Source organism: Staurois parvus, unplaced genomic scaffold, assembly GCF_062004578.1.
Source record: "Staurois parvus isolate SC_StPar_1 unplaced genomic scaffold, SC_StPar_1.0 ptg000562l, whole genome shotgun sequence".
In the NCBI taxonomy this organism is placed as follows: domain Eukaryota; kingdom Metazoa; phylum Chordata; class Amphibia; order Anura; family Ranidae; genus Staurois; species Staurois parvus.
Window position 1 is genome coordinate 10,917,086 of NW_028318358.1, and position 26,835 is coordinate 10,943,920.

At 39.9% G+C, this 26,835-nt stretch overlaps 2 protein-coding genes across 5 annotated transcripts in view; one reads left to right on the forward strand and one right to left on the reverse strand.

Annotated features, from left to right (window-relative positions):
* SPRYD3 (SPRY domain containing 3) overlaps window positions 1-15,658 on the forward strand; it is a 60,792-nt gene extending 45,134 nt beyond the window's left edge. For both annotated transcript variants that reach the window (XM_089691472.1, XM_089691473.1), the window contains exons 8-11: window positions 4,927-4,984; window positions 6,931-7,050; window positions 7,144-7,310; window positions 8,934-15,658. In XM_089691472.1, coding sequence (XP_089547598.1) covers window positions 4,927-4,984; window positions 6,931-7,050; window positions 7,144-7,310; window positions 8,934-9,068 — 480 coding nt within the window. In that variant the 3' untranslated portion in view covers window positions 9,069-15,658. The remainder of the gene's footprint in view (window positions 1-4,926; window positions 4,985-6,930; window positions 7,051-7,143; window positions 7,311-8,933) is intronic.
* A 1,366-nt stretch (window positions 15,659-17,024) lies between these two features.
* TNS2 (tensin 2) overlaps window positions 17,025-26,835 on the reverse strand; it is a 257,661-nt gene continuing 247,850 nt past the window's right edge. For all 3 annotated transcript variants that reach the window (XM_089691474.1, XM_089691476.1, XM_089691475.1), the window contains exons 26-29: window positions 26,464-26,629; window positions 26,130-26,198; window positions 26,005-26,034; window positions 17,025-24,981 (exon numbers count right to left, since the gene is read on the reverse strand). In XM_089691474.1, coding sequence (XP_089547600.1) covers window positions 24,840-24,981; window positions 26,005-26,034; window positions 26,130-26,198; window positions 26,464-26,629 — 407 coding nt within the window. In that variant the 3' untranslated portion in view covers window positions 17,025-24,839. The remainder of the gene's footprint in view (window positions 24,982-26,004; window positions 26,035-26,129; window positions 26,199-26,463; window positions 26,630-26,835) is intronic.

Sequence of the window (26,835 nt, forward strand, 5' to 3'; positions counted from 1 at the left end):
CTTGTTGAATAGCTCCCTTTTTATGCCCTATTCAAAATGTTTTATAGTATGTTTAATCACTTGCCCTCCTGAGCATTTACCCCCCCTTCCTGACCAGGCCATTTTTTTTATTTTTTATTTTTGCTGTTTGGCACTGCACTATTTCAACTGGTAATTGTGCAGTCGTGCAATGCTGTACCCAAACTAAATTTATGTCCTTTTTTCACACAAATAAAGCTTTCTTTTGGTGGTATTTTATCACCTCTTCGGTTTTTATTTTTTGCACTATAAACAAAAAAAGGCCGAAAATTTTGAAAACGATATTTTTCACTTTTGGTTATAAAATATATCCAATAAACACAGTCATAAATTTAGGCTAAAATGTATTCTGCTACATGTCTTTGGTTAAAAAAAAAAAATCTCATTAAGTGTATATTGGTTTGTGTGAAAGTTATAGTTATATATGGTGTATATATATTGGAATTTACGTAGCTTTTACTTTGACTACCTATCACAGTTCTTGAGGTGCTAAAATGCCAGGGCAGTACAACCCCCCCCCCCCCCCCCCCCACAATTTTGTTTTCTTTCTTCATCTTCCAAAAACGTGGCAACAAATTAGATCTGCAAAACACTCACCATGCCTCTTAGCAAATACCTTGGAGTGTCTACTTTCCAAAAAGGGGTCATTTGGAGGGGTTGCTTTTACTATCCTGGCATTTCAGGGACAACACTAGAAGCTTATGCCATACATCACCCACTTGAAGACCAAGCCTTTTCTGACACTTTGTTCACATGAAAAAAAGTTTTTTTGCTAAAAAATTACTTTGAACCCCCAAACATTATATATATATATATATATATATATATATATATATATATATATATATATATATATATATATATATATATATATATTTTTTTTTAAAGCAGAGGCCCTAGAGAATAAAATGGTGGGTGTTGAAATTTTTACATCACACAGTATTTGCACAGCAATTTTTTTTTTTTCAAAAGCAAATCTTTTGGGAAAAATACACTTTTTAGAATTTTTATGCACAAACACACAATGTATTTCCCAATTGTTTGCCAAAATATAAAAGATGCTATGCTGAGTAAATAGATACCAAACGTGGCATGCTTTAAAATTGCGCATGCCTGTGCAATGGCAACAAAGTACACACATTTTCTATTATCGATAGGCAACCCTTTAAAAGCCTTTACAGTTCACCAATTTATATTTACACAGGAGGTCTAGTGCTAAAATTACTTCCCTCGATCTGACGTTCGTGGCGATACCTCACATGCATGGTGCAACTAATGTTTGCATACTGGCACAGGGTCAACGCTTGTGCATGCAAGTTATTTTGATTTTTGTAATTATTTTTACACTGTCCCTTCCATTTCTTTTTTTTCACTTTTAATGCTAGGCAGTGGGGGGGGGGATTGGAATGTCCATTCCCGCTACTCTTAAAAACAATTCAGCAGCTAATTGGCCACTAGGATTGTTTTTACATGGAAGTTGACCGCCAGCTGAAAAAAAAACGGTACCAGAATGATGCCTGTAGCTGCAGGCATCATCCCGGTATTACCACTCAAAGTCCAGCAATGTTCCAGTACTTTGCTGGTCCATGTTAGGCATATATGTAACCGCAGAGAACATGGGCATACAATGAATCATGTCTGTGGATCAACATGATTGCAATTCATTCTTTTCTGTAATACCCATGTTGAGGGTTAGGCCCAAAAGAGTTTTAAATTCAGAAACCGTGATAGGTTTCCATGTGAATTGCCTGGCAAGAGCTGAATTTGGGTGGCCGGTGATGTATTGTGCGTATAAATTGCCTTGGCCCACAATCAATTGATACAAATCTTCTGTGAAAAACAGCGAACGGGGCTGATCTTGCTAACTCTGCATTTTTGTGGACACTATACAAAGGAGGCACTAGTATAGTTCTGTTCATGAACAATATATTGATCTGTACAAACACTATACTAGTAATGGCGGTGATCAGCGACCTATAGCGTGAGTGTGATAGTGTGCGGACAATCTAACGTTCGCTGACCCTGACTGGGAGGGACGCTTACTGACCCTGACGCTATCTGATGTCACTGGTGGCAGGAATATAGTGATCAGTGAAAAATTCTATATACTGACACTGTACTAATGGCACTGGCTGGGTGACAGGGTGATTAAAGGGTAATAGTAGAGATCAAAGGGTTAAATGTGCTAATCTAAAGCTTGCGTGTAGTGGTGCTCTTCTCTCCCTGGATCGACGAGTGGGGGGCAACGGGGGGCGCAGGTGTGTTCACACCACAAAATAGGAAGCGATGCACGATTGCGTTGCTTTGCCAAGAGCTGCTGCTCGCCTGCAAAATTCCAGCTAAGCGTTTGGCAAGTAGTTAAAAAAAAATAAAAATAAATAAATAATATAAAAATATAATATATATAATACGCTCAATATGGTATTTGTTTCACATTTTTATTATTTTTTTAATACTTTTATCAGAATAGTAAAATGTTATCATAGTAACATTGTACTACTGTGGGGGGTGATCAGGGATTTTTTTTTTTTTTCTTTTTTCTTTTTTTTTTTACACTTTGCTTTGCAGGAGAAATAAAGATCATTTCTCCTGCAATGCAAAGCTTACTGTCTGACCCTAACTCATTCATGAACTGTCATGAATGAGTTAAGTTTTGGCTGGAGCTGGTCACATGGCGCAGTGTGTTGTGATTGGCCCCATGTAGCATATGACAGCTGTGGGCCAATCACAGCTCGCTAAGAAGAGAAGCAGATCTGTTATGAATGAGATTGATTCATAACCGCTTTGCTTACACAGTGATCATGTGATCACCGAGTCCCGTTCACCGGGATCTTCATTCCGCTGTGCACGTTGGACACAGCAGTCGCGGGGAAGGATGCGTGGCACCCCCTTGTGTTAGTACAGCCAGAGCGACATACGGGTACGTTGCTTTGCCTGTAGCTGCCGCCTGGCCACAGTACATTACGGGCAGGCGGGAAATGGTTAACCTAAATTAAACCAGTGCTGATGTACAGGCTTTTGGCAGTGCCAACAAGTACAAAGCACTTCCCTTTGCATGGTGTATGGGTTTCTGCATCCTGAAGGAAGGCAGCAAGTCTCTCACCACTGCCTATAGCTCCTTTACACCCTGTTCCAAATTATTATGCAAGTGATATTTTTCTTCTTTACCTAAATAATTGATGTAAATAACAGTCAGCATAATTCTCACGTTATCAACTATTAAGAGTACAAATTTTATTGAACAAACCTCCTAATAACAGTATTTTTTTTAAATATAAAACACTTCCAATGCACTGTTCCAAATGATTACACACAGTAAGTTTCAAAACACTTTATAGGTTGCAAAGAACTGAAAATTGTCATTTGTTGTGTTTGCAGCATATTTACTGAAATCAAAAGCTATTTCAATCAAACTTTTAACAACATTTTAACTTTTTAAACATTTTAACAGGTCACGTTACATTTTAACATAGGACCCCTTATTTGATAGCAGCTTCACAAGTCTTGCATCCATTGAACTTGTGAGTTTTTGGACAGTTTCTGCTTGAATTTGTTTGCAAGATGTCAGAATAGCCTCCCAGAGCTGCTGTTTGGATGTAAACTGCCTCCCACCCTCATAGATCTTTTGCTTGAGGATGCTCCAAAGATTCTCAGTAGGATTTAGGTCGGGAGGATGGAGGCCACACCATGACTTTCTCTCCTTTTTATCCCCATAGCCGCTATTGATGCAGAGGTATTATTTGCAGCATGAGATGGTGCATTGTCATGCATGAAGATAATTTTATTACAGAAAGCATAGTTCTTCCTTCTGTACCAGGGAAGAAAGTGGTCAGTCATAAACTCCACATACTTTGCAGAGGTCATCTTTACACCTTCGGGGACCCTAAAGGGGCAGACCAGCTCTGTTCCCATGATTCCGGCCCAAAACATGACTCCACTACCGCCTTGCTGACATCGCAGCCTTGTTGGAACAGGGTGGCCGTCCACAAACCATCCACTACTCTATCCATCTGGACCATCCAGGGTTGCACGGCACTCATCAGTGAACAGAACTGTTTGAAAATTAGTCTTCATGTATTTTTCTGCCCAATGCAGCCGTTTCTGATTGTGAGCATTGGTTAGTGGTAGCCGAATAGAAGGTTTATGCACAGTTGCAAGACTCTGGAGGACTCTACACCTTGATGTCCTGTAATGTACAGCGCTGAGCGAACTATTGGCGCTTTATAAATACTGTATAATAATAATAATAATAATGTCCGTGGGACTCCAGAGGCACCAGCAGCTTCAAATATCTGTTTGCTGCTATGTAATGGTATTTTAGTAGCTGCTCTCTTGATCCGATGCATGGATCTGGCAAAAATCTTCCTCAATGTGCCTTTATCTGCACGAACCCGTCTGTGCTCTGAATCAGCCACAAATCTCTTTATAGTGAGATGATCACGCTTAAGTTTTCGTGAAATATCTAATGTTTTCATACCTCGTCCAAGGCATTGAACTATTTCACTCTTTTCGGCAGCAGAGAAATCCTTTTTTTTCTTCCCCATATTGCTTGAAAATGGTGCTCTGCTTAATAATGTGGAACACCCTCCTTTAGTAGTGTTTCCTTAAATTGGGCTCATCTGCCAATCTAATTATCACAGGTGTCCGAGATTGTTTTCAGTGATCAAAAGAGCCCTGACACACAAGGCCATCCTTGAGTTACACTGAAAAACAAAATATTTCATCTTTGTGACACTTAAATAGAATTTGCATAATAATTTGGAACAGGGTGTAATTGAGCGCTCCACTTTTTGTTTTAAAAATAAAAAGGGGGTGGGGGGGATTATCTTTGCTTTTGTTCTCTTTCAGGACCAAATTTTACATTTAATGCAGTTCAATAAAATTATGTACTATTTTTTCCTCCTATAGGATTACCCAAAGAACAGACACCCAGGCTGGAGTCGTGGTTCTGTGGCTTATCACGCAGGTAAAAATATTTTGTCATGAAATAAAAGCCTGATGTCAGTACACAGAGCAGCTATTTTTTTTTTTTTTTTTAAGCTTAACCACTTGCCCTCCTGAGGATTTTTACCCCCCTTAATGACCAGGCCTCTTTTTGCTACTCGGCGCTGCACTAATTCAACTGATAATTGCGCGGTCATGCAATGCTGCACCCAAACGAAATTTACGTCCTTTTTTTCACACAAATAGAGCTTTCTTTCGGTGGTATTTGATCACCTGTGCGCTTTAATTTTTTCCGCTATAAAAAAAAAGGCTGACAATTTTGAGGAAAAAAAAACAATATTTTGGACTTTTTGCTATAAAACATGTACAGTAAAAAAAATGTAAAAATCAAACTTTGTGATAAATTTCGGCCAAACTGCATTCTGCGACGTCTTTGCTAAAAAAAAAAAAAAAAAAACCCAATACGTGTAAATTAATTGGTTTACGTGAAAGTTATAGCGTTTACAAATGGTGGTAAAAGATACTGGGATTTTTAATTTTTTTTTTCTACTAATAATGGCGGCGATCAGTGACTTATGGCGGTGATCAGCGACTTATGGCGGGACTGCAGCGGAAATTCTGACACTGGGGGGGAACTGACTTGGTGTCACTGACATCCCCAGTGACACCAATACAGTGATCAGTGCAAAAAAACTGACGCTGTACTAATGGCACTGGGGAGGAAGGGGTTAACTTTTTTATTTACTGAAAGGGTTAACTGTGTGAGGGGAGTGTTACTAGGGGTCGGGGGTGTGTACTGCTTTGGGGGGGAGGGACAGCTGATCGGGAGAGATCAACTCCTCTCTCCTGCTCAGCATGTCAGGAGCTGTCAGGAAACTGACAGAGAGCAGAGCTACTGCAGCCCTGCTCTCTGTCAGTGATTGCTGCTAATCGGCGGCACACAGCCAGTAACGACCGGCTGTGACCTGGCGACTGAAATCTGCGGCCGTGATCGGCGGGACAGGTAGGGCGGTGGCATGCCTCGCGCGCGCCCCCTACCTGTTTTGCAAACGCACGTTTTAAAACGTGGTTTTGCCCAGCCGTGCCGCTCTGCCAACGTATTTCTACAGTGGCTGGGCGGCATGTGGTTAGTCATCTGCCATAAATCTTCTGGGAGTGGAAGGGGGTCAAGGCATCAGTGCCACTCCATTTATTTTGTCTTATGAAAATTAGATTCCATGGGAGTGCATGATGCCATCATTTGACTATGCAATGGCTTTGCCAGCTGCAGAGAGCTGGTAAATATTTGGCCATATGAGTTTTGAGAGATATTTGAACCACCAGGTATATAACTTAATAAAAATAGTTCCAGGTCTTCGTTGATTAACTTGTGTATTTGTTCCTGTGGTTAACTAAACTTAGGCTTGTGAGTTCAAGTGTAACTAACGGCAAAACTTTTTTTTTTTTTTTTTTTTTAAGTTTTGGTTAAAGTGGAGAGGGATTAGAACACTTGTTTATTAAATATTGTTATCTGTGCCCCCCCCCTTAGGGAGATTCAACCTATTTGTCCTGTTGATTGTTCTCAACTTTTTGGGTTGTCCCCAGAACATTAATAGATGGGAAATCTTCCATTGGGGACACTAGTCCTGGTAACACTCAGGGATTCCCTCACTTTGGAGAGTTTTCCTCTCTCTTCCTGTTTTAGCTATGTGACAAGAAGTGAAGATCCCTAGAAATCTCCCTAATGGGACACAGATGGCAAAATAACTGACAGGGTTATACCCTCCCTTACTGTATCTAAACTGGAAAAAATGTTTTACCTTTTTAGTTCAAAAAGTTTTCTGGCAGAGATGCAGAACCTAGGTGCTTTCATTTCATTTGAGGAATGGCTGTATGCTGAATTGTTCAAAACACAATAAGAAAATACATGGGAGTGTCCATTTACATGTGCAGAGAACATGAGATTTTTATGCATTGCTTTCCATACAGATGATGGAAAAATATTTCATGGAAGTGGCGTTGGTGATCCTTTTGGGCCTCGTTGTTACAAAGGTGATATCATGGGATGTGGAATTATGTTTCCAAGGGACTATATCCTGGACAGTGAAGGTATGGATCAGCTTGGTTCCCCTAGTGAATTGTCTTGTTAGCTGTTTTGTATTGGGGAATATGTAACACATTCCTCTATTCTTACCTGCCTAGGAGAAAGTGATGACAGTAGTGACATGAAGGAACTCAGGCTACAGCCACGTGGTGTTCGGAATGTCATGTATCTCTGGAGAGAACAGCAGCAGGAAGAGGACGGGGAAGAAGAGGAGGAGGAGGAAGAGGAGGACATTGAGAGGGATCATGAGGGCAGGAAAGTGGTGGTAAGTGATGGCTTATGATTTGATGGGGAAATACTTTCTACATGGTGTTCCAAAAGACACCAGTTAGTTGTAGTTCTTTTTTGCCCCCAGCCCATCTTCCAATTTCATACTCAGCTGTCACAGATCAAGTTATCAGCTGTGCGGCTTGTCAGCACCACACAATCGCTTGTCAGAGCAAAGGTGCAGTTGCATTCTAAAACAACCCTGTCACCACCCAACAAATAAGTTCCTTAACAAATCCAATAAGTAAAAATGGACACTGATTACTTTTACACATATTGGCTTTACCCAGCCAAGACAGTTGTTTGTTGGGGTGTACACAGTGAAGCTGCTCCCCCATGCCCTAATGTTACAAGTGCTGCAGGCCTGGGAAGTATCACCAATCTCCAGCGATAATACAGAGTCTGCCTGTAGGAGCATGGATACACCTCAGTTCAGTACGGAAGACTAGTCATGTGAACGTTGCTGGTCATATCACTGCTGTTTACTAAAAAGGTGGATTGTAGTCTATGTAACGCCACAATTAGTGCAGAGTTCACAGAAGTGACATTTCTGCAGCTGCTGGGTCTGCTAGGGGCACAATCGTCAGCCTGTCAGCAGCAAAGCCTATAGAAGCAGGAACTTTGCGAAATTCAAGGCATGCACACAACAATGACAGTGCAGCATGTTGCTGTCTATATGTGTCTGGGAGCCTTCTCTTTAACGAAACTAAGTGGCAGCCATTGCTGAATTCTTGTTCCTAAGTTTCAAGTTATATAGCTGTCATGTTTGTTTCTGACCAGGAGAAAATATGTAACAGAGGGGTTCTGACATTCTTGTTCTGAGTCAATGATCTAAAAAGCATTGAAGCTAGTAGATCAGCACTGCAGTCAGACTGCTGGAATTTTTTAGGAAAAGATCCAGTGATGGCAGCTTTCATCATGAAAATCTGTTTCTTTAAAAGCATTAAACAACCAAATGCTCAGATTTTAATGCTCTTTTTTCCCCCTGTGTGTATGGTTACTCCACCTTGGCATGTTATTTGAGCTCTAGTAATGTGATAGGAGCTTTGCAGGCTCTGTCTCAGCATGAATTGAGCAGTCATTGTTTTAGTTTAGGTGTGTGTGCACAAATGTGGTGTAACGATGTCCATTCTTTGTGGGGAAAGAAGGTAAGTGATAATATTTAATGTTTGTATCAGCTGTTTTAAATCCATACCCTGCTTATTAGTCTAGGTTCATATCTATGCGTTTTTGTATGAGTTCTTTAGCGTGGGCACAGCAGCCTATTAATTTGAATGGGCTGCTGTACCAACTGAAAAGGAGAGGGAAAAGTTCCCAACAGTTTTTCCAAAATGCACCCGCAGGGTAACTGCACAGAACTACACCATGCGGTTTTCCACAGCTGAAAATGTGCTGTGTTTCTGATGCATGGGGGTGCCATTAAAAATGAATGGCACCCCTGCGTGTCTGCTAATCAGCAGCTTGTTTTTTCTGGGGTTCAAGAACTGGTGCGATTTTTGTGCATCGGTTTCAAACCCACATATGTTGTAAACCTAGCCTTAGATTAAACTTGTTTAATCTGAGTTTGGAGGATTCTGAATGCTGTACTATATCATTGCGACTGCCTTTCTCCCCACCACAGGTTTTCTTCACAAGGAATGGAAAGATTATCGGCAAAAAGGAGTCCATTCTGCCTCAGGGCGGCTTCTATCCAACCATAGGAATGCTGAGCAGTGGGGAGAAGGTGAAAGTGGACCTCCACCCACTGAGTGGGTGACCATGTGAACTACACGGGAGAACACGCTGCATTCTTCAGTCATCTTCCCCTTCTACCAACCATCTGGTCATGCACGATTTGCACGTGGGCTTGTGATAGTGCTTCTTCGTGTCTGGAAACGTGTCTCAGTGGCCCTTGCCTGTGATTGTCGGCTCCACGCCTTTAAGTTTTGGCATAGCAGGAGACGTGATGGGACAGGAAACAAGAGTGAATGTAGAGGAACCAGATTTTTTTTTAACAAATACAAAAAAAATGGTTTCCTGATACACACTAGGAAGACTACCAGCTGTAAGATGAATGTAGATTTGCCCAATCCCTAGTTCCTTGAATATGTGGCATTCTGATTTATGGCATTTAGCTGGACGATGGCAATGAGGAACTGCCAGCAAAATGTCTCTAAATACCTAGTTGAAAAGGAAATTCTTTATGCAGGTCAAAAAAGGTAACCTATTTTCAACTGCATAATTAGCTGTCAGCCTGTAGTTCAGCTGTAAGCCTGGCAAAGTCCATTAAAGAATCAGTCCGCCCTAAACTGATCCATTTTTTGGGAAGTCAAGTGGGCTTTGTCATTTGCAGGCATGCCCTATTCCAGGGGACTTTTAGCAGCAAGATCTTGCCGATACAGTCCTAGGCTCTGTTCTCACCCATTTTGACCTGTCACTCCTTCTATTACAATCATGTTCCTAATCTTGATTTGCATTCCTCACAATATATCGAAACCCAGCAGGGAAAGCAGGCCTTTGCAATGCAGGGGCACAGAAATGGAAAACCAGGTATTCAGATCTCACCACTGAAGACCATTAAGGAACTGTATGGTCATTTAAAGGCAAGCTGTCTAGTGGGAAACATGGAAGTTTCCTTAAAATGCTGGCTGCCTCCCTTTCATGCCGAGTCACTGACCCAGCACCACAATGTTAAGACTTCTGATGTTCCCAGTCAGTAAATATTAGTAAAATATTGAAGTTTATGGGTTAGCACAGCCAAGCATTTAGGTGTTCGTCAACAGCAGCCCTTGTATTTAGTCTTTCAGCATCTACCAAATGCTAAAATATTGGCTTTGGGTGGACTAGCATAAGCCTGTGAGGAAGTTGGAAAGTGAATAGCGAAGGTATAGACAGGAGATTAGGGAGGGTTGTTTCTATCTCCAATAGATGGGTCCCAGTCCTGCACCAATCCACTAAGTGGGACCACAGACACTTATTCTTCAGGGTGAGCAGCCTAGTTAGGCTGCATAATCTTATGATGAATGGAGAACTGGAAGGTTTTCTTTCTATATAATAGCCAAAGATTTCTGGCTACCTCCTTTCAGTGCATACTTATTACACAGAGCACTTCCATAAACATTCACAGGGCTGGGTATATATTTCCTGTACAGTTCATGGCACTTGACAGATCAAAGCCTCAGCTAGACATGTAAGGTTTTATTTGGTAAGCTTCTGAAGGTGTGCTGAGTACACCACATTAGAAATTTACAGTAATCTCCAAATAGCTATCTTGCCTAGAAGGAAACCAGCCACATATACAAGACTGTCGGTGTATTTTGGTTGTGTATGCTGTGATGATGCTGCATAAATATTGTGTGTGTGTGTGTGTGTGCGTGTGCGCGGCCCGTCTCTTTTCTCCGTCATTTAAATAATGGTAGCCAATCAGTATTGCCGACTGGCTGAGCGGTATTTATGGCTCTGGTTGGCACGCAGGTAACCCTTTGTCACAGGCCAGCTTCTAGCGGTTTTAGCACTTATTTCTACTCTTGTACATCTTATTGTGTTTACATGACAATATATTCTGTTGTCTCTTCTCACTTTTTGCATGGTTTGAAAAGTATGAGAAACACATGTGATTCCTTATTTATATTTAATATGGCATAACTACCTCTATTTCTGCTGCTAAATCTCTTGTACTCTCGTGTCCTGCCGATTGTTGGCTTGGGCTACACACAGGGTTCTTGGTTTGTCTGGTAATGTAGTCCTGTTTGGAATGGTCTTTCAGCATCTGCTCAGTATGATTGGCCAGTGTAATGATCTCGTGGCTAACTTCATGGTCTTGTGAAGTTTGTTTTTTGTTTTTTTTTTTGTTTTTTTCCGTTTCGTTCTTGGATCTTGCATATTTCTCTGCTTCCTCAGTTGTCTTCACAAAAGCGTAACTGGTGCACTATTTTCATTGTTTTGTTTAATTCTGATGATCAGATTGTTTTGTTGTCTATAGAGGAGGCCATAAAATAAAGATAAATAAAATGGGGGAACAGCCTTAAAGAATTGGTTCACCTTTGGAATATGTTGCATGTTCCACCCATATTTAGGGTGAAACACGTAACATGTTTCAGCTTCTGCCTCCTCTCCCCCTGATCGACCCCCTCGTTACAGTGGGAGAGGGATGTTCTCCCTGCACCCACTATCGGTGTTTAAAAACATTGGAGCTCTGCCCACAAGGCAGTATCATTCATTACCTGGAGTCTTGTGAATAAATGAACTACAAGTAGCATTAGCTGCCACGGCTAATGGCTTGTAATTCTTAGTGAACTATGAAAGTGCTGGTGAGTGCTCTCATAGTTCATTGATTCTGCTTGCAGTTCAGCAACTCCGCAACAATGCTTTGCAGGCTTCAGAGTGAAAAAAAAATGCACTTTTTTTTAAATTTGCAAATAGATGTGCATTTTATTATTTTTTTTTTTTTTTTTTTTTTAAATAAAAGTTGAACTTATTTTATTAATAACAATATTCATTAATAGGATAATTCCTATGCCTTAGTGAAGTGGCTCTTCCGTGTGAACTCCGCTCATGGATTATGATGGAGTGTGTGTTGGGAGACATGCAAGTATTACATTCTGCAGTGTCTGATTGGCGGGCAGTCTCACAATGCACATCTTGTAACTTGCATAACCCTGTGCTATGCTCACAGAAACTCTGATGACTGGTAGTAAATTAATTCACACCACAGAACTTGTGTGTATCTTCTCACATAAGCTGCAGAATCATGCAGTATTTACTGCAAAAGGACCCATAGTCTGTGGATTAATTTCCAGTGTAATGTCTATGGGAATAGGTAATCGCACTTGCTCTGATTATCAGGCCATCTGATGAGTTTAAAAACTTTGATTGAATGAAAAGAAACGGTGCTGCGCTTCTTATCCTGAAAATTAGTAAACAATCCCCATAAAGGCAAAAAATATAGTGAAAAAAAAACCTGCTGCACTACTGATACATAAGTGAGTGAACAATCACATAAAACAAAAAAACAATCCGCATAGAACCATATGACTTGTGTGCAAAAGAAAAAAAATCCCAACAAATGTGAATCCTCAATAAGTGTCACAAGTGGCAACAAAGATATCAGTAGTGCAGCATTTTCTTTCACTGTATTTTTTTGCTTTTTATGGGCATGATTTACTCACTTTTAGGATAAGTAGAGCAGCACCATTTCTTTTCATACATTTTTTTCACTATTTGATTATAGTTAAGTGTTAGCAGCCACTTAGGTTTGTTTTAGTATATCTGGCAGCGCAGGAGGCCTCTCTTTTTTTTCTTTCTTGTTAAAAACTTTGATTGCTGCTTTCCCCAAGATAAGCCAGTTATTAGGCTGTTTGCAGAGTCAGATCTCCTAAAACAGGAACATTGTGTACCCTGAGCAGCACAAGCTGTGCCTGTTCTTTGATGTCTATGGCCAGTTCTAATCACAAGAAAGTGAGTGAAAAAAAAAATGCATCTCACAGCAATGCACGTTGGAAATGACTTACAGATGCTAAAAAATGCCAAAACACAGTAGAGAATGCACTGTAATAATAAAGTGCACCTCTTTATGAATCTTCCTGTGTGGAAGAAGACTCTTCCTTGATCTGGGAATTCTAATGCTGACTGGAAGAGAATGGTGAGGGGGGTATTTATTCATTTTTGAGTTGACTTTACTGATTGATAATCAGAAGAATTAGACATGTAGTTTGAGTTGCATATTTACCTTATATTTGCACTTTTCCTTATCTCTTATGAAAAGTTCGGCCTGTATCTGGATGTACGGTGTGACATTTGTAAACTTTGGGAACATGTACCTCCTTCCTTCTCTTACAAGTAGCTGTAGGTAAGCAGCTCAGATGGCGTGTGTCCTCTTACAAGGCTAGGAAGATTCTGCGTGGTGTGATGCACCTCGGTAGCACATGCTCCTTTCATTGCTGGGAAACATTCCATGTGGATATTATTACCATATCTTCACTAGACTGCACACTTCATGCTTTTCCCTACCTCAATTGGAATACATGGAGTGTCTGTCTATGTTTTGTCTTTTATTTTATGAAAGACATATAGTGCAGTTTATAGTGTGTCTTTAGCCAGTAATATCCATGATGTGAGCCTACACCTACTCTAGTAATCAGAGTAGTTACTATAGGGCTGTGCCTTGTCGACTGTGATCTCCTGTTTTCAGTATACATTAAAGGCTAAGTTCACTGTTTGGAACATATTACACCTGTATTTAGGGCTAACACATTCCTAAGCATCGCCCCCACCTGCCTGTGACTGTGTGCAGGGGTTCTTCTCCCCTGCAGCTGCTGTCACTTTTAAAATTGGCAGGCTATGTGGGGCTCCACGTGCACAGCCACATCATTCTTTAAATGAATGAACTGCTAGTCCTGTCTGCCACCACAGCATATGGAGTATGAATGCAGTAATCTGTGCACTCGTACTCCATTGACATGTCCTCCAAGTCTGAAAGCCTGTACAGGGGTATGGGAGGAAGAGTGTGCAGGAGCCTGAGCTTTGCAAGCTCCTGTGGGGAAAAAATAATACGTCCACATGTTTTTGCATGAAAAACAAAACGTGTATTTATTTATTTTTTTCTTAAAAGTGAACTTGGCTTTTAAAGACCACTCCCATGATGCAATGCAGCGTACACTGTACAGAACATGGAAGACTGTATTAGTCGGTGTTCTGGTGAAGGAGATGGACACGCAGCTGGGGATTTGTGCATTAGCTGATTCCACATTACAAGGAGAGGGTCTAATGATGTATAGTCAGGCAAAAGAATATTTTAATGGATATAAAGAGATAATCATGTAACATTTCTTCATTTTCAGACCGTATGCTCTTTAGTAGCCATGCGGTCTCATTTGCAAGCTGTAGTATGAACAGGCTCATCACTTGAATCCTGCGCTCTTGGTCAGCTCCCATGAAAAGTAGTGCTGTCAGCAAATGTGTTTGGATTCGTTCAGCTGTGAAATGTTGAGAAGAAAGAGGTAGACGAGCAGGAGGTGCATTCAAAGAACTGTGTGTGTCGTTAGTAGTAGTAGTAGTGGTAGTGGTATGATGTCATCATGGGCTAGGCGTGGTTTTAATTTTAACCAATTAAGTTATGAAATACTGTAATTTTTTTTTTTTTATACATATAATGCTAAGTGGAGATCTTCCTTAATGCATTCAGGAACATTAAGCCAAATGTTATATCTGCACATATCAGGAGTGTTGCACCTTCATCTAGCAGTCAGAAGACCAAATCACCAGATGTATGGGGCACCCTACGTCAGAGACCAATAGTTGTGGTATATAATATATACATTAGTGGCGATTTAATCGTATATGCTTTGGCTGCTCAGCTCAGAGACTTCTGAATTTAGAAACCTTTCGGGGCCTATTCACACTTGTCCATTTTCACGCAGTAACACATACATTTTGCTGCACAAAAATGCATTTTTAAGTAGAAATTACATTCTTTCCTAAATAGCCGATTCACATCTATGGGCTGAAATGTAGTAGCAATGGTAAACTATCAGCCCATTCGCACATTTGTGTATGTGTGTTTGTTACCAGACATGCTGCAGCGCACACTGAACAAACTGCGAATCAAGCCAAAGTACACCTATACAGTTTTGTGTTTTAGCCCAAGTTACTGACTGCCTTTATGTGTGTTTGTGGGCTATTCAATGGATATTTCCTTACGTATTATGCAGAGTGAGGGAGAAACATTCAGGATAGGCAGTTTGTCTGGTACAATGGTTTTGCAATGCACCAATCTGCATGGTGTATGTGTTTTGGTGTGTTTTAACAATTATTTCAATGAGTTTGATTAACACAAATGCCATTTATTTTTAACGTGCGACGTAAGCTACATGGGTGTAAACTAGCCACGTAGTAATGAATGCGGTTTTTACTTGAAATGTGTTTTTTATACAATAAAACTTTTAGTTGCAGGAAAAGGGACATCGGTAAAGATTTTTTAGTGGCAACCATAAGAGGAGCTCGTTTCTGCCTTCTAAAACTTTTATTCATGTGATAGGAGTTTTGTGTGTAAGTCTGTCAATAGCTGGTATCCCTTGTCTATACAAAGGGGTTGTTGCCATAAAACACCATTCCTTTTCGTTAGCTGTGTCTCTACATAGTAAGGGAAAGTAAACTTGCAGTAATCTCAGGGGCTGAATTTCACTAGTGAAGGAAGGAGGGAGTCTTGTTTCCCAACTGTCTGCCTGCTGCTAATGCCACCCATTTTTTCCATGTAACCATTTGGTTTTGTTACGGTTCCACGGAATTGCACTAGAACATATCCCAATGTCTGTACATAATCAATATACATGTTTATATACATATAATAAAAACACAGATCTCTATTTATATGGCTGCCTTCTGATTTGTGAAGTGTGTATGTATACATTAAAGTGGATGAAAAGGCTATGCAGTGAAATTGTTGGTTACAGCTGTGGGTGGAGAGTGGTGCCACTTGACTGTCAATTCCTGTGTGTCTCTGGGGTGCTATGTTACTTTCCCCATGATAAACATGTTGAGATGGAGGAAGAGGCTGCCTCACTGTTCAGTCTAGGAGTTCAAATGGGATGGAGTAGAGAAAGGAGTTGACAACACTGTAGTAAATTCATCTTCAGGGTCCATTTACACCAGATGAGGTGGGACTCCATTGGGTGGCTCTTCCAGCATAGTCACACCACAAGACAAAAGCAAAAATGCCATTCTTTGTGCCTTGTTCACACCACTGCATTGTGGTGCTGTGTGAGCAGCATGCACTGAGAAAAAAAAATAATACACGCAGTACTTTTTTCAGTGTACAACACAATTCACCTCCTCGCACCATGCGGTGGCCAATGAACCTAATGAAATGTCCGTGTGACATTTCAATAATGCTTATTTAGAGGGATTGCTCCAGTCCATGTGCACACCATTGTTCACTTTTTTTTTTCTTAGACATACCACAGACCAGCCATTGCTTTGTAACCCTGGTGGTGTGAATCAGCCCTCTTACAGTGTTCCCTTATGTAGGAATTAATTCTACAGCACTGTGACTGGCAAAATCAACAGGAATGAAGCAGGAAAACTGAGCGCAGTGGCAAAATGCAATACAGGTAAATTAATATGGGGGGGGGGGGGGGAATCAATAAAACTGCTGTCACTTTTCTGGTGTTAATGTGTTGCAACCAAAAGTTTTGCAGATGCTTCATGAATTTGGTGCAACAGAGACTCACATGCATCATATTCAGGTACTTCTAAAATGTCAACTTTAACATTTGTGTGGTGCAATGCCTGCTCCTGGTTTGACATGAAATAAAATACTGCAGCCCGTATCTTACGAAAGGTAAGCTAATGAAGACCAAATTTTTTTTTTTTTGTGTAAAGGAGACCATGCAACAGACAAATTTTACAAAAGTGTCTGGTGTGCGTTCTAACAGTAGTACTTTGTGCACCGAAGACAGATACATGAATTTGGCACACAGTGCACTACTTTTAGAATGCAAGCAAAACCCTATGGCAAAATCTGTCTGCACTGGTCTTTAAACTTGGGGTAAACGTGATTGCCAACTGTCCCTCCTTCCCCCAAGAGCAAGGAATGACTGTTCTACATCACTGCAGCCACATGATAGTCTTTGAGTGATGAACCCTGATTTTAGACACTTGATACTATACAACCCTTTATTTTATTAGCTTTAAGCTAATAAAAGCTGTAAATAATTCACAAGTTAATAAGGCCGAGTGAAAGTATTTTACAGGGTGCTTTTATTGATATATTTTTATTTATTTTTTTTACATAAGATATAGACATTTGATAAAATATTTATCAAGCTTGCATAGAAAATTAAAATTTTCTCCCCTATAATATCACAAAAGCTCAGGTGCCTCTGGCAAGTTTATTACATATATATTACATATGCTATGTATATATTATAAATAATGAATATATTTCTCTGTATAAAGCTCCAGCACATCCTTGGCACACTTATAACTTGCAAACCAAAAGCTTCCGTATTCATCTATAATCGTCTAACGCTCAGTATGATGGCTGGGTGGTTTACAGAAAGCACAAAATCATTAGACAGGTCTATGACTTCTGATAAAAACCAATAACGAAACAGAGTTACAAGTACATGACTGTTCTGGGAGCAAAATGTTCACTGCAACTAGTCTAGCTGGGCATTTGCATTATGTTACACCTTAAACGTGTGTGTAATCTGGTGCAAAAGATGGCACAAGTCCTTTAAAATCATTTGGGACGAGTTGTGTGAATTCACCAACTTTGTTTACTTTACAATAATCCTGCATCTGGTGCAGAGAATTCTCCAGACACATTGATAGTTAGAAGAAGGGAGGATTAGTATAAAGTTACTTTAAATGTGTACCTGTTGTCTGCACATATGGAAACTGCTTGTGAAATGAATTGTGGCATTCTTATCCATCAGTGATTACACCCACAAATTGGCAGACAATGCTATCACTGCATACTAAAATACGCAGATGTCACAGCTATGAGACCAACATTTTAGCTACTCCTGAATGCTACCTGGAATGTCACAAGTAATATGGAAAAGTTTGCTCACAAATGTTTGATGTTCCTTGCCGTTTCTGCATAAATGTAGCAGATTAACAAAAATGTAAAGAAAGAAGTTCAGAAAGATAAAAATAAGAACAATGAAGTATTACTAACATCAGTTATATTTGCCAGTGTTCAGAGTGCTGGCTAAGCACCAACACAGGCCAGGATGAGCCATTTCCAGCCAGCCATTTATGATTACTAGAATAGGGAAGTCAGTACGGCAAATTCACCCCTAGCAACCAATCAAATGTTTTCCTTCTAGAAATCTAAGTTCAGTTAATGGAAGTTTCATTGCTATGGGTTACTGCAGCTCAGTGTGGCTGAATGAGTCTTGTAGCAAACAGTGCTGCTTTCCTACTATTGTCCTTGAAGGTTAGGATTAGTTCTGTAGATTCATTTATTTATTTTTAATTTTTTTTTTTCTGCATCTTAACCAGCTGACTCTCAGGATAATCTTCTGCATTTTGAAATTCCTTTACCATGATACAGATTTCACAAAAGTTTGCTTTTAACCATTCCTGACACATTTCTAAGGTTATTATGCACCATGACATTTTCTTGTTAACACAAGCTTGTATTTTTATTACATTTTTTTTTTTTATAAACTAGCTCAATATGGCGTTCAAGTCTTTTCAAAGAATTGTTTATTAGATTATGTAAAGTAGATTTGTGCTATGGACAGCTGGCTTGATTGTCAAATGTATTCCTGTAGGCCCTAGTTAATAAACCTACAGGACAATGCACGTTCAAACCCAGAAAATGACAGAGCATGTATGTTTGCATCTGGCTGACTACTGTGGACTAATACAGACAGGAAAGAATATACAGTTAGGTCCATATATATTTGCACAGAGGCACAATTTTAGTTTTTTCAGGAATTTACCAAAATATATTCAAGCTATAATTATATAACGGATATGGGCTGAAAGTGCACACTCTCAGGTTTAATTTGAGGGTATGTACATCCACATTGGAGGAAGGGTTTAGGAATTACAGCTCTTAAGAGTAGCCACCCCCCTTTTTCAAGGGTCCAAAAGTAATTGGACAATTGAATCAAAAGCTGTTTCATGGCCAGGTGTGGGCTACTTCTTCATTATTTCTTCATCAATTAAGCAGGTAACAGGTCTGGGGTTGATTTTAAGTGTGGTATTTGCATTTGGAATCTATTGCTGTGAATCTGCATCAAGCTTTCAAAGGAACTGTCCATGCAAGTGAAACAGGCTAGTGTAAGGCTTCAAAAACAAAACAAATCCATTAGAGAAATAGCAGCAACATTAGGAGTGGCCAAATCAACAGTTTAATGTGTTCTTCTTTGCTCCGAATGTACCAGTGAGCGCAAAAAAAAAAGCATGGATGTCCACGGAAGACAACAGTGGTAGATGATTGCAGGATCCTGTCTATGGTAAAGAAAAACCCATTCAAAAGATACAGACAAGTGAAGGACACTCTCCAGGAGGTGGGTGTATCATTGTCAAAGTCTACAATCAAGAGAAGACTTCAGGAGAGCAAATACAGAGGGTTCACCACAAGGTGCAAACCATTCATAAACCTGAAGATTAGAAAAGCCAGATTAGACTTTGCCAAAAAACATCTAAAAAAAGCCAGATCAGTTCTGGAAAAGCATTCTTTGGATGGATGAATCTGTACCAGAATGAAAGGAAGAAATAAGTGTGGAGAAGGCTTGGAACAGCTCATGATCCAAAGCACACAACATCATCTGTAAAACATGGAGGTAGTGTGATGGCATGGGCATGCATGGCTTCCAGTGGCACTGGGTCATTGATGTTTATTGATGATGAGACAGAAGGCAGAAGCAGCCGGATGAATTCTGCAGTGTTTAGAAAGATACTGTCAGCCCAGATTCAGCTAAATGCAGCAAAGCTGGTTGGACAGCGCTTCGTAGTACAGATGGACAATGATCCAAAACACACTGCAAAAGCAACTTGGGAGCTTTTGAAGGAAAAGAAGTGCAATATTCTGAAATGGCCGAGTCAATCACCTGATCTCAACCCAATTGCGCATGCATTTCACTTGCTGAAGGCAAAAAGGCAGAAAAACCTACAAAGAACAACTGAAGACAGCTGCAGTTGGAGCCTGGCAAAGCATCAGAAAGGAGGAAGCCCAGTCTTTGGTAATGTCTATGGGTTCCAGACTTCAGACAGTCATTGTCCGTAAAAGGATTCTCAACAAAATATAAAAAATTACCATTTTATTTATGATTATATTCTTTTGCCCACTTACATTTGAGCCTCTGAAAAGGGAGGGACTGTGTATAAAAATGGTGGCCGTGCCTAAAATTTGTACTTGATATTTATGTTCAACCCCTTGAATTAAAGCTGAAAGTCTGCACTTCAAATTAATTTGGATTGTTTTGTTTTTAATTTATTCTGGTGGCATACAGAGCTAAAAGTATGAAAATTGTGCCTGTGTCCAAATATATATATGGACCTAACTGTATGTGACTTCTACTGCACTGCATCCACAAAGCTTTGTAACATCTTTAGGTACAAGCAATGCAAATAATTGGTTAGGTATACTCTATGAACTGCAGCACCTGATAATGCCTAGCATGTATAAGGACTGTTAGGGGCCCCTGTTGACACCGATCTACAAAGGGCCTTAAAGTGTTACTAAACCCACAACCGTAAAATCAGTCTGTAGATGCAATAAAGCATGCTTGTTATACTCATTGTGGAACCTTAGGGGCTAATTCTCTGCATCATGTAAAAAGGCTGTTTGATCCGGACTTCTCTGATCCTCCCCTTCTTCCAGTGTCCCCCTATTATCTCCTGATGAGATATATCATGTGGTGATACTCTAAACATGCTCAGTTTGGTGTGTATTGCTAGAGCGGTGTTTTTTTTTTTTTGCTTTTTTTGGGAGAGTGCATGTAATCAGCACAGGGCCAATCGGTGCTGTCCAGATATAGGTCAGGGGTTCTACATCCTCCTAGAGCAGAAAGAAAACTCTTCCTACAAGCTTTAACCAGTGCTCTGCTGAACACTGATAGAAGTCACAAGACTGCTCTAACTGCTGATGAGAAAAGGTATTTAGCAGTTTATATTTACTAAAATAATCACATTTCCATGTAGTATGAGAGACCGGACAGAGTGGATGCACAGTCCTGGGTTTAGTAACACTTTAGGCCAGTCTCTCGCTGCTAGATATTTTTTTTTTTTTTTTTTTTATATATCATGGTAACTACTATAAGGGCCACTGGTCATAACTTTTAATGTTCTGGGAAACAAAGGATATGGGGACACACCTCTACCATACCCCTTGTTATATAGACCACAGAGTTCATGTACAAAAATTCTTGGTTATATCCCCACTGATGCTTTTGTCTGCCACTATTTTCCACAATACTAGCATGAAAAGTTATGTTATTACACTTGGAAGTTAATTTTGTAGAGATCTAAACGTCAGATCAAAATGAGAAACAATCCTTTTTGGAAAGGGCAGCAGAATTTAGTGGACAGGATTCTAACATCCCTCTTGTTTATGCACAAGCTGATCTTTCACTTTAGGAGTTTGGAGCTTTTCTAAAATGTATACATCACTTAACCCTTAACCTGTAAGATTTGGTTCCGTATAAAAATAATCCATAAACATAAGGACTTTATTATCTCACAAATAGGGAATACTCATTTAAATATCTAACAGAAATGTTTGACACACAGGGATCAGACACTAAAAAAAGCTGAAAGTATTGTCTGTCATGGTTTTTATCTTAATAAGGTACTTAAGTCTTTCCAGGAAACCCAGACTGAATTTTCTCTTCCTAGATCTATGTTCTTCAGGTCTCACCAACTCCACCATGCCCTTACCAGTCAACAAAAACTTGCTCATCCAACAACACAAAATGGAACTGATTTTGCTCAATCTGAATGTAAGAAATATATATATATATATATATATATATATATATATATATATACACACACACACTATGTACAAAATATATAGTACTCTACATGATACTAAAGGACAGGTACAGATACAAGACCTGGGTCAAAGCAGTGGGTGGGAGCATTGCAGAAGGTACCACAGATGCCAATTTTCCCATCTCTAGGACTTACCCAGTTTGTCCTGTTACATAGGGTTTACTGGCTCTGCTAAGACTATACCATTTCTCCTACAGAGACTTCTAACTGTGCCCTAGATGCACATCTAGGCATATTTGGAAGTTGGGTTGATATTGGCAGGAAGGGTTTGATTATATTGATCATACATTCCATTGTTTATGAATTCCTGAAGATAAAAATTGGAATTCTGGCACTTCCTGATGGAAGACCCACAGTAACTACAGCCTTGTATCTGACCAGGAAGACAATCTAGCACAACATTGGCAATCCTCCTAATGCCCTACAACACAACTCTGGATAGAAGCTAAGATATACGTATTAACAGTCATAACTGTATAAACAAGAGCTTCGCAAACAAAAAAAGGGGATGACTGCCAAACTACGTGTAATGTGGATCTCTCCAGTCACAGTAACGGGCACAATCTGATCCAATATTCACTGGCCTTGTTAGTAGTGTGAGAACTTTCAAACAACTTGCTACCTTCTTGCACTCTAAACAAGGGTCTGCAGGACGAGAAATAAATGTATTATAAGTGTCAGTAAATAAGGAGGGGCAAGTGCGTGTGCTGCCCAGAGTAAGTAATTAAAGCTTTCCCCTGTCTTCTACCACATATGATAGAATAGTCATCCCCACTATGACTGGCTTGGATGGAGTCTACATGCCTCCTGAATACTCCCATAGGCTGTTAGGGGAAAATAAAGTCTTAATGTATTTAGAAATACAAGTGCTCAGCTTGATTTAAACTGTATTAATGTGTGTTAATCATTTCTACATGTACATGAGTAGAAATGTTTGCCCATTACATATGTCAGCTGTGTTTCTTGCTTACAGGTTGTGCCTTATCGTCCCTTTTCTATTTTTTTTTTATTTCTCCGTATAAATCCTACTTATAGCAATCAATGGATTCCATATGTAACGGAAATATGGTATCTAATACCATAGAAAAACTGAGAGGAAAAGAGGCAAACATCTACAAATCTGTCTCTAATGCAATAATAACAAGGTGTTACAAATAGTAGAAAAATGTGAATGCTTTATTTGGAACATTGCACTAATAACTTAAAATACCCGCTCACTAAAAGCATACTACACTTGCCGCTCAGTTCTTATACAAAGGTCTTTTTTCTAAGAAGTTTTGACCCACGTGTCGTGATCACTTTACTAAAAACGAATAGAATTTGCTAACAATGGCTGCTTGGTCTGCTTTATATGCAGAGATACTGACCACCAAATAAAACAAACAGATATGTTCCTGTTTTCTAACTACAAGAGTCTTCTAACTCCTCTTGACATCACCTTCTCTGACAGTTCTCTTGCTGACCTTAGCCACAAATGCCCAGCGATGGCCAAATGACTGAAACAAAATAACAAAAATTTTATTTGATTTTGTAACCATTGAGACTTAATACTACCTCTGTAACCCTGGTGCTCTAGGCACTGCCCTATGAGTGTCATCATGGTAAATATGGACCTGGCTTACAGATTTCTCTCATCTTAGACCACATATTTTCTTACTGTTTTGTCTTCATTCTAGTAATAGTCAGTTTATGAATGGTTCTTTGCTATACCATTCCCAGCCAGGCTACAAGATGTCCTGGCATTACTGTATAGCTCCAAATCTTGGTTTTTCATCATTGCAAGATGAGATTTGATCTTTCTCTGAATGTTCTGATTTCTCCAAACATAACTTCTCTGAGTAATCCCGAGTTCCACTTTATTCTGATCTGTCCACCTAACATTCTGATGTCAGTCATTGAGAGCTTTATGTTCAGCAACCTCCCTGATATAACAGATCTATTGCCTATTTGTTGAATCCAGTAAGAGGACTTAGGAATGGTTGCTGTGGGTAATTGTGCTTTCCAAATCATCACTGCTCTTTGCATTCTACTGGAACACTGACTGTATATGAATCTGTTCATCAGTGTTGATGCCAGCTTCCCAGTCTGTGTGCTATTGCCCTAATTTTGGACTGTGCAAAAGTAAAGGATAGTTATCAGTGGTTCTCTCTCTATTGTATCCAGTAATAGCCTCTTAAAGTATAACAAATCTTAACAAAGAAGCTTGAGTGCAGTAGGGCCCAAATTTCATTGTCTAGACTGAAATCCATTTCTGTTCATACATAAGCCTTTTCCAGTAAATGTAGATTCAGTGCATTTGTCTTCACTATTGCATTGCACAAAGACACTTGTCCCTTAGCAGCCCAGATTATACTCCAGTCTATATATGCTTATATAGTTTATGGGGGTTTACTTTTAAAATGTGAAAAATCGTGAATGGTAGATGTCTTGGATCACACAGCCCACCTGCAGAATGTACAGAAAGCTGCCTCTCTACCTAGGCCCTTGTAGTGCTGGTAACCTCATCTTCTGAATGGACCTGGGGGTCGGCTTGGATCCAGCACCTCCTCTCTAGAAGCAGTCTACAGACATTTCCACATACATTAGAGCATTACAGAGCAGACTCATATGAAAAGATTCTGCATTCCTACCTAAATACATTGTCAGTTTCCTGCTGGCTGTGAAACACATTTAGGGTAACCACATTAAAGGTGACTTTAAACTGTCCCACACATAAGGCAACTCATCCACAGCCAGTTCATATTTGGATTTTTCTTGTCACCTGGAATAATCCCAAAATGCTATGAGTAACCACGTTTAAAGGAAGAGATCAGATTACATTGCAGGTCAGGCAAATAGTCAAAATGTAAACTATTTCCTATTAATGGAGCAATACCGATCTTCTGTCTTTTGTGTAGTGCAGAGAGGCAGAGTGAAGTTTTATCTGGGCAGTAGAGAAGGATCATCGCTATTTGATTGTCAATAACATTCCACCCCCTGAATTTTGGTACATCTGGAAATTTTGTCCCCAACTTCCTGGTTAGTCCATGCTTCTCTATCTCTTCTGTGTGCCCAGCATGACTTTGGTAATAAAGTTCACAATGGCTGATGCAGGCTGTTCTGGGTCCAGTTCAGCAAAGAGGTGACAGACGTTCTCTGCAGCAGTACCCGCTTTCCGAGCCACAAAGCCGAACACCCTAAAAAGTAAACAAGCAAAAAGAAAAATATATATAAGTAAATAACTTTCAGTGGTTTTGCTGGCCAGCTGATTTAGATCCTGGGGAGACATTTTCACCATAGTTTACAATGCAGCTGAAAATTTCATAGCCAATAAATTTTATCCATGATGGTGTCAAACTAGGCTGTCAGATGATGCATAATCTAAATTAACCAAATCATTAAGGATTCTGACTGGGAGAGACAGTTTAAGCATGGCTTTGTGAGAGTCACTACTGCAGAAACACTCTCACTACTGGAGTACACAAAGCACAGTCTACTAATGGCAGGGATCCCTGTTAATTATTATTATACAGTATTTATAAAGCGCCAATAGTTCGCTCAGCGCTGTACATTACAAAGGGAGACAGAACGTGACAGAACAATACCAATACAATGCAAAACATGAGGGGATTGAGGGCCCTGCTCTTTCGAGCTTACAATCTAGGAGATGCTAAAGAGCTGCAGATGGGGCACCAGGGATATTATAGATTCAATGGATTATGGATTCTCCAGTGAACCTATGGCAAGTTGATTTTCCTTGACTTCCTGGATCCATTCCCCCTGAAAGTTGAACAGTGAGACCAGATGAGAGCAAGGATTGCATTGCTGGATCACTGAGAGGGTAATTAACGCTTCGGGTGTGGGTTTTTTTTTTTAATTGGAAGATGGAGTATTTTTTTATTGGAAGATGGAGTATGAATTATGGTGTGCAACATGTCAGCTTATATATATTGCCCTTGGATGTTTGTGTGTCTCAGTTTAGCCTCTGGAGTGACTGCCATGCTGGTCGTGTTCATTAAGCCTCTGCTTATGCTATTTTCATCATACGCCCTGTTTAGCTGCCCAGGTTTAGAACAGCAGTATTTTAATTTTATTATAAACACACAATAAAAACTATCAAAGATAGAACTGTAATCTCAAAATGCAAATATTGATTAGTACTCTGGGAAACCAGTAAGGCTTCACAATGACATTTTCTAGTTCAGTTAATTCATACTTACTTGGAAGTTGTCCTGTCTGGATTGGTCCACCTGCAAAAAAAAAAGAGTGCCTGTAATAAGGAAATTGTTCTACTGTGGGAAATGAAGACTGATAATTTAGAAGTAGATAGTCACGACTGTGTTACCTTCGATCCTGCGGGTCTGCACTACAGTATGTTACACTGGATACAGGATAATGCCTTCTGAAGAAGAGTCTGTAAGACACAAACACATTGCAGTACTATAAGGAGCTGGGAGGTGCACTGGGGGTTGTTTTACTAAAACTGGAGAGTGCAAAATCTAGTGAAGCTCTGCATAGAAACCAATTAGCTTTCAGGTTTTATTGCCAACGCTTAACTGAACAAGCTGAACTTAGAAGCTGACTGGCCACCATGCAGAGCTGCACCAGATTCTGAGTGCTCCAGTCTTAGTAAATCTACCCTACTGTGTAGCGAGAGGCAGCCACTAGCTGATACTCACTTGCGCTGGCTGTCCGTCAGTGTGATACCCTGGTCAGACACTTTGAAATGGACAGTTGTTGCGCTAGATCTTGGCGGGGTCAAGATGGCAGTGGAAGCCTTAGAAATGGCCTGGGGACCTGTCAAAGATTCAGTATCCACAGAGCCAAGAAAGAGGACACTGCAGGCTGGAGGGAGAGAAACACACGTTACATAGAGATATTTGTATTAGCCACTTTTATTTATATTTTATGGCAAAAGGATTGTGACCTGCTTCATCCAGCAGCAAATAATTGCATTACTTATCTTTTTTTCAATTATTTAGAGAAATGCAAAATATACAGTCACAGAACAGAATATCACAGGCACAGCTGAGAGTTCAAACCAAACTGCA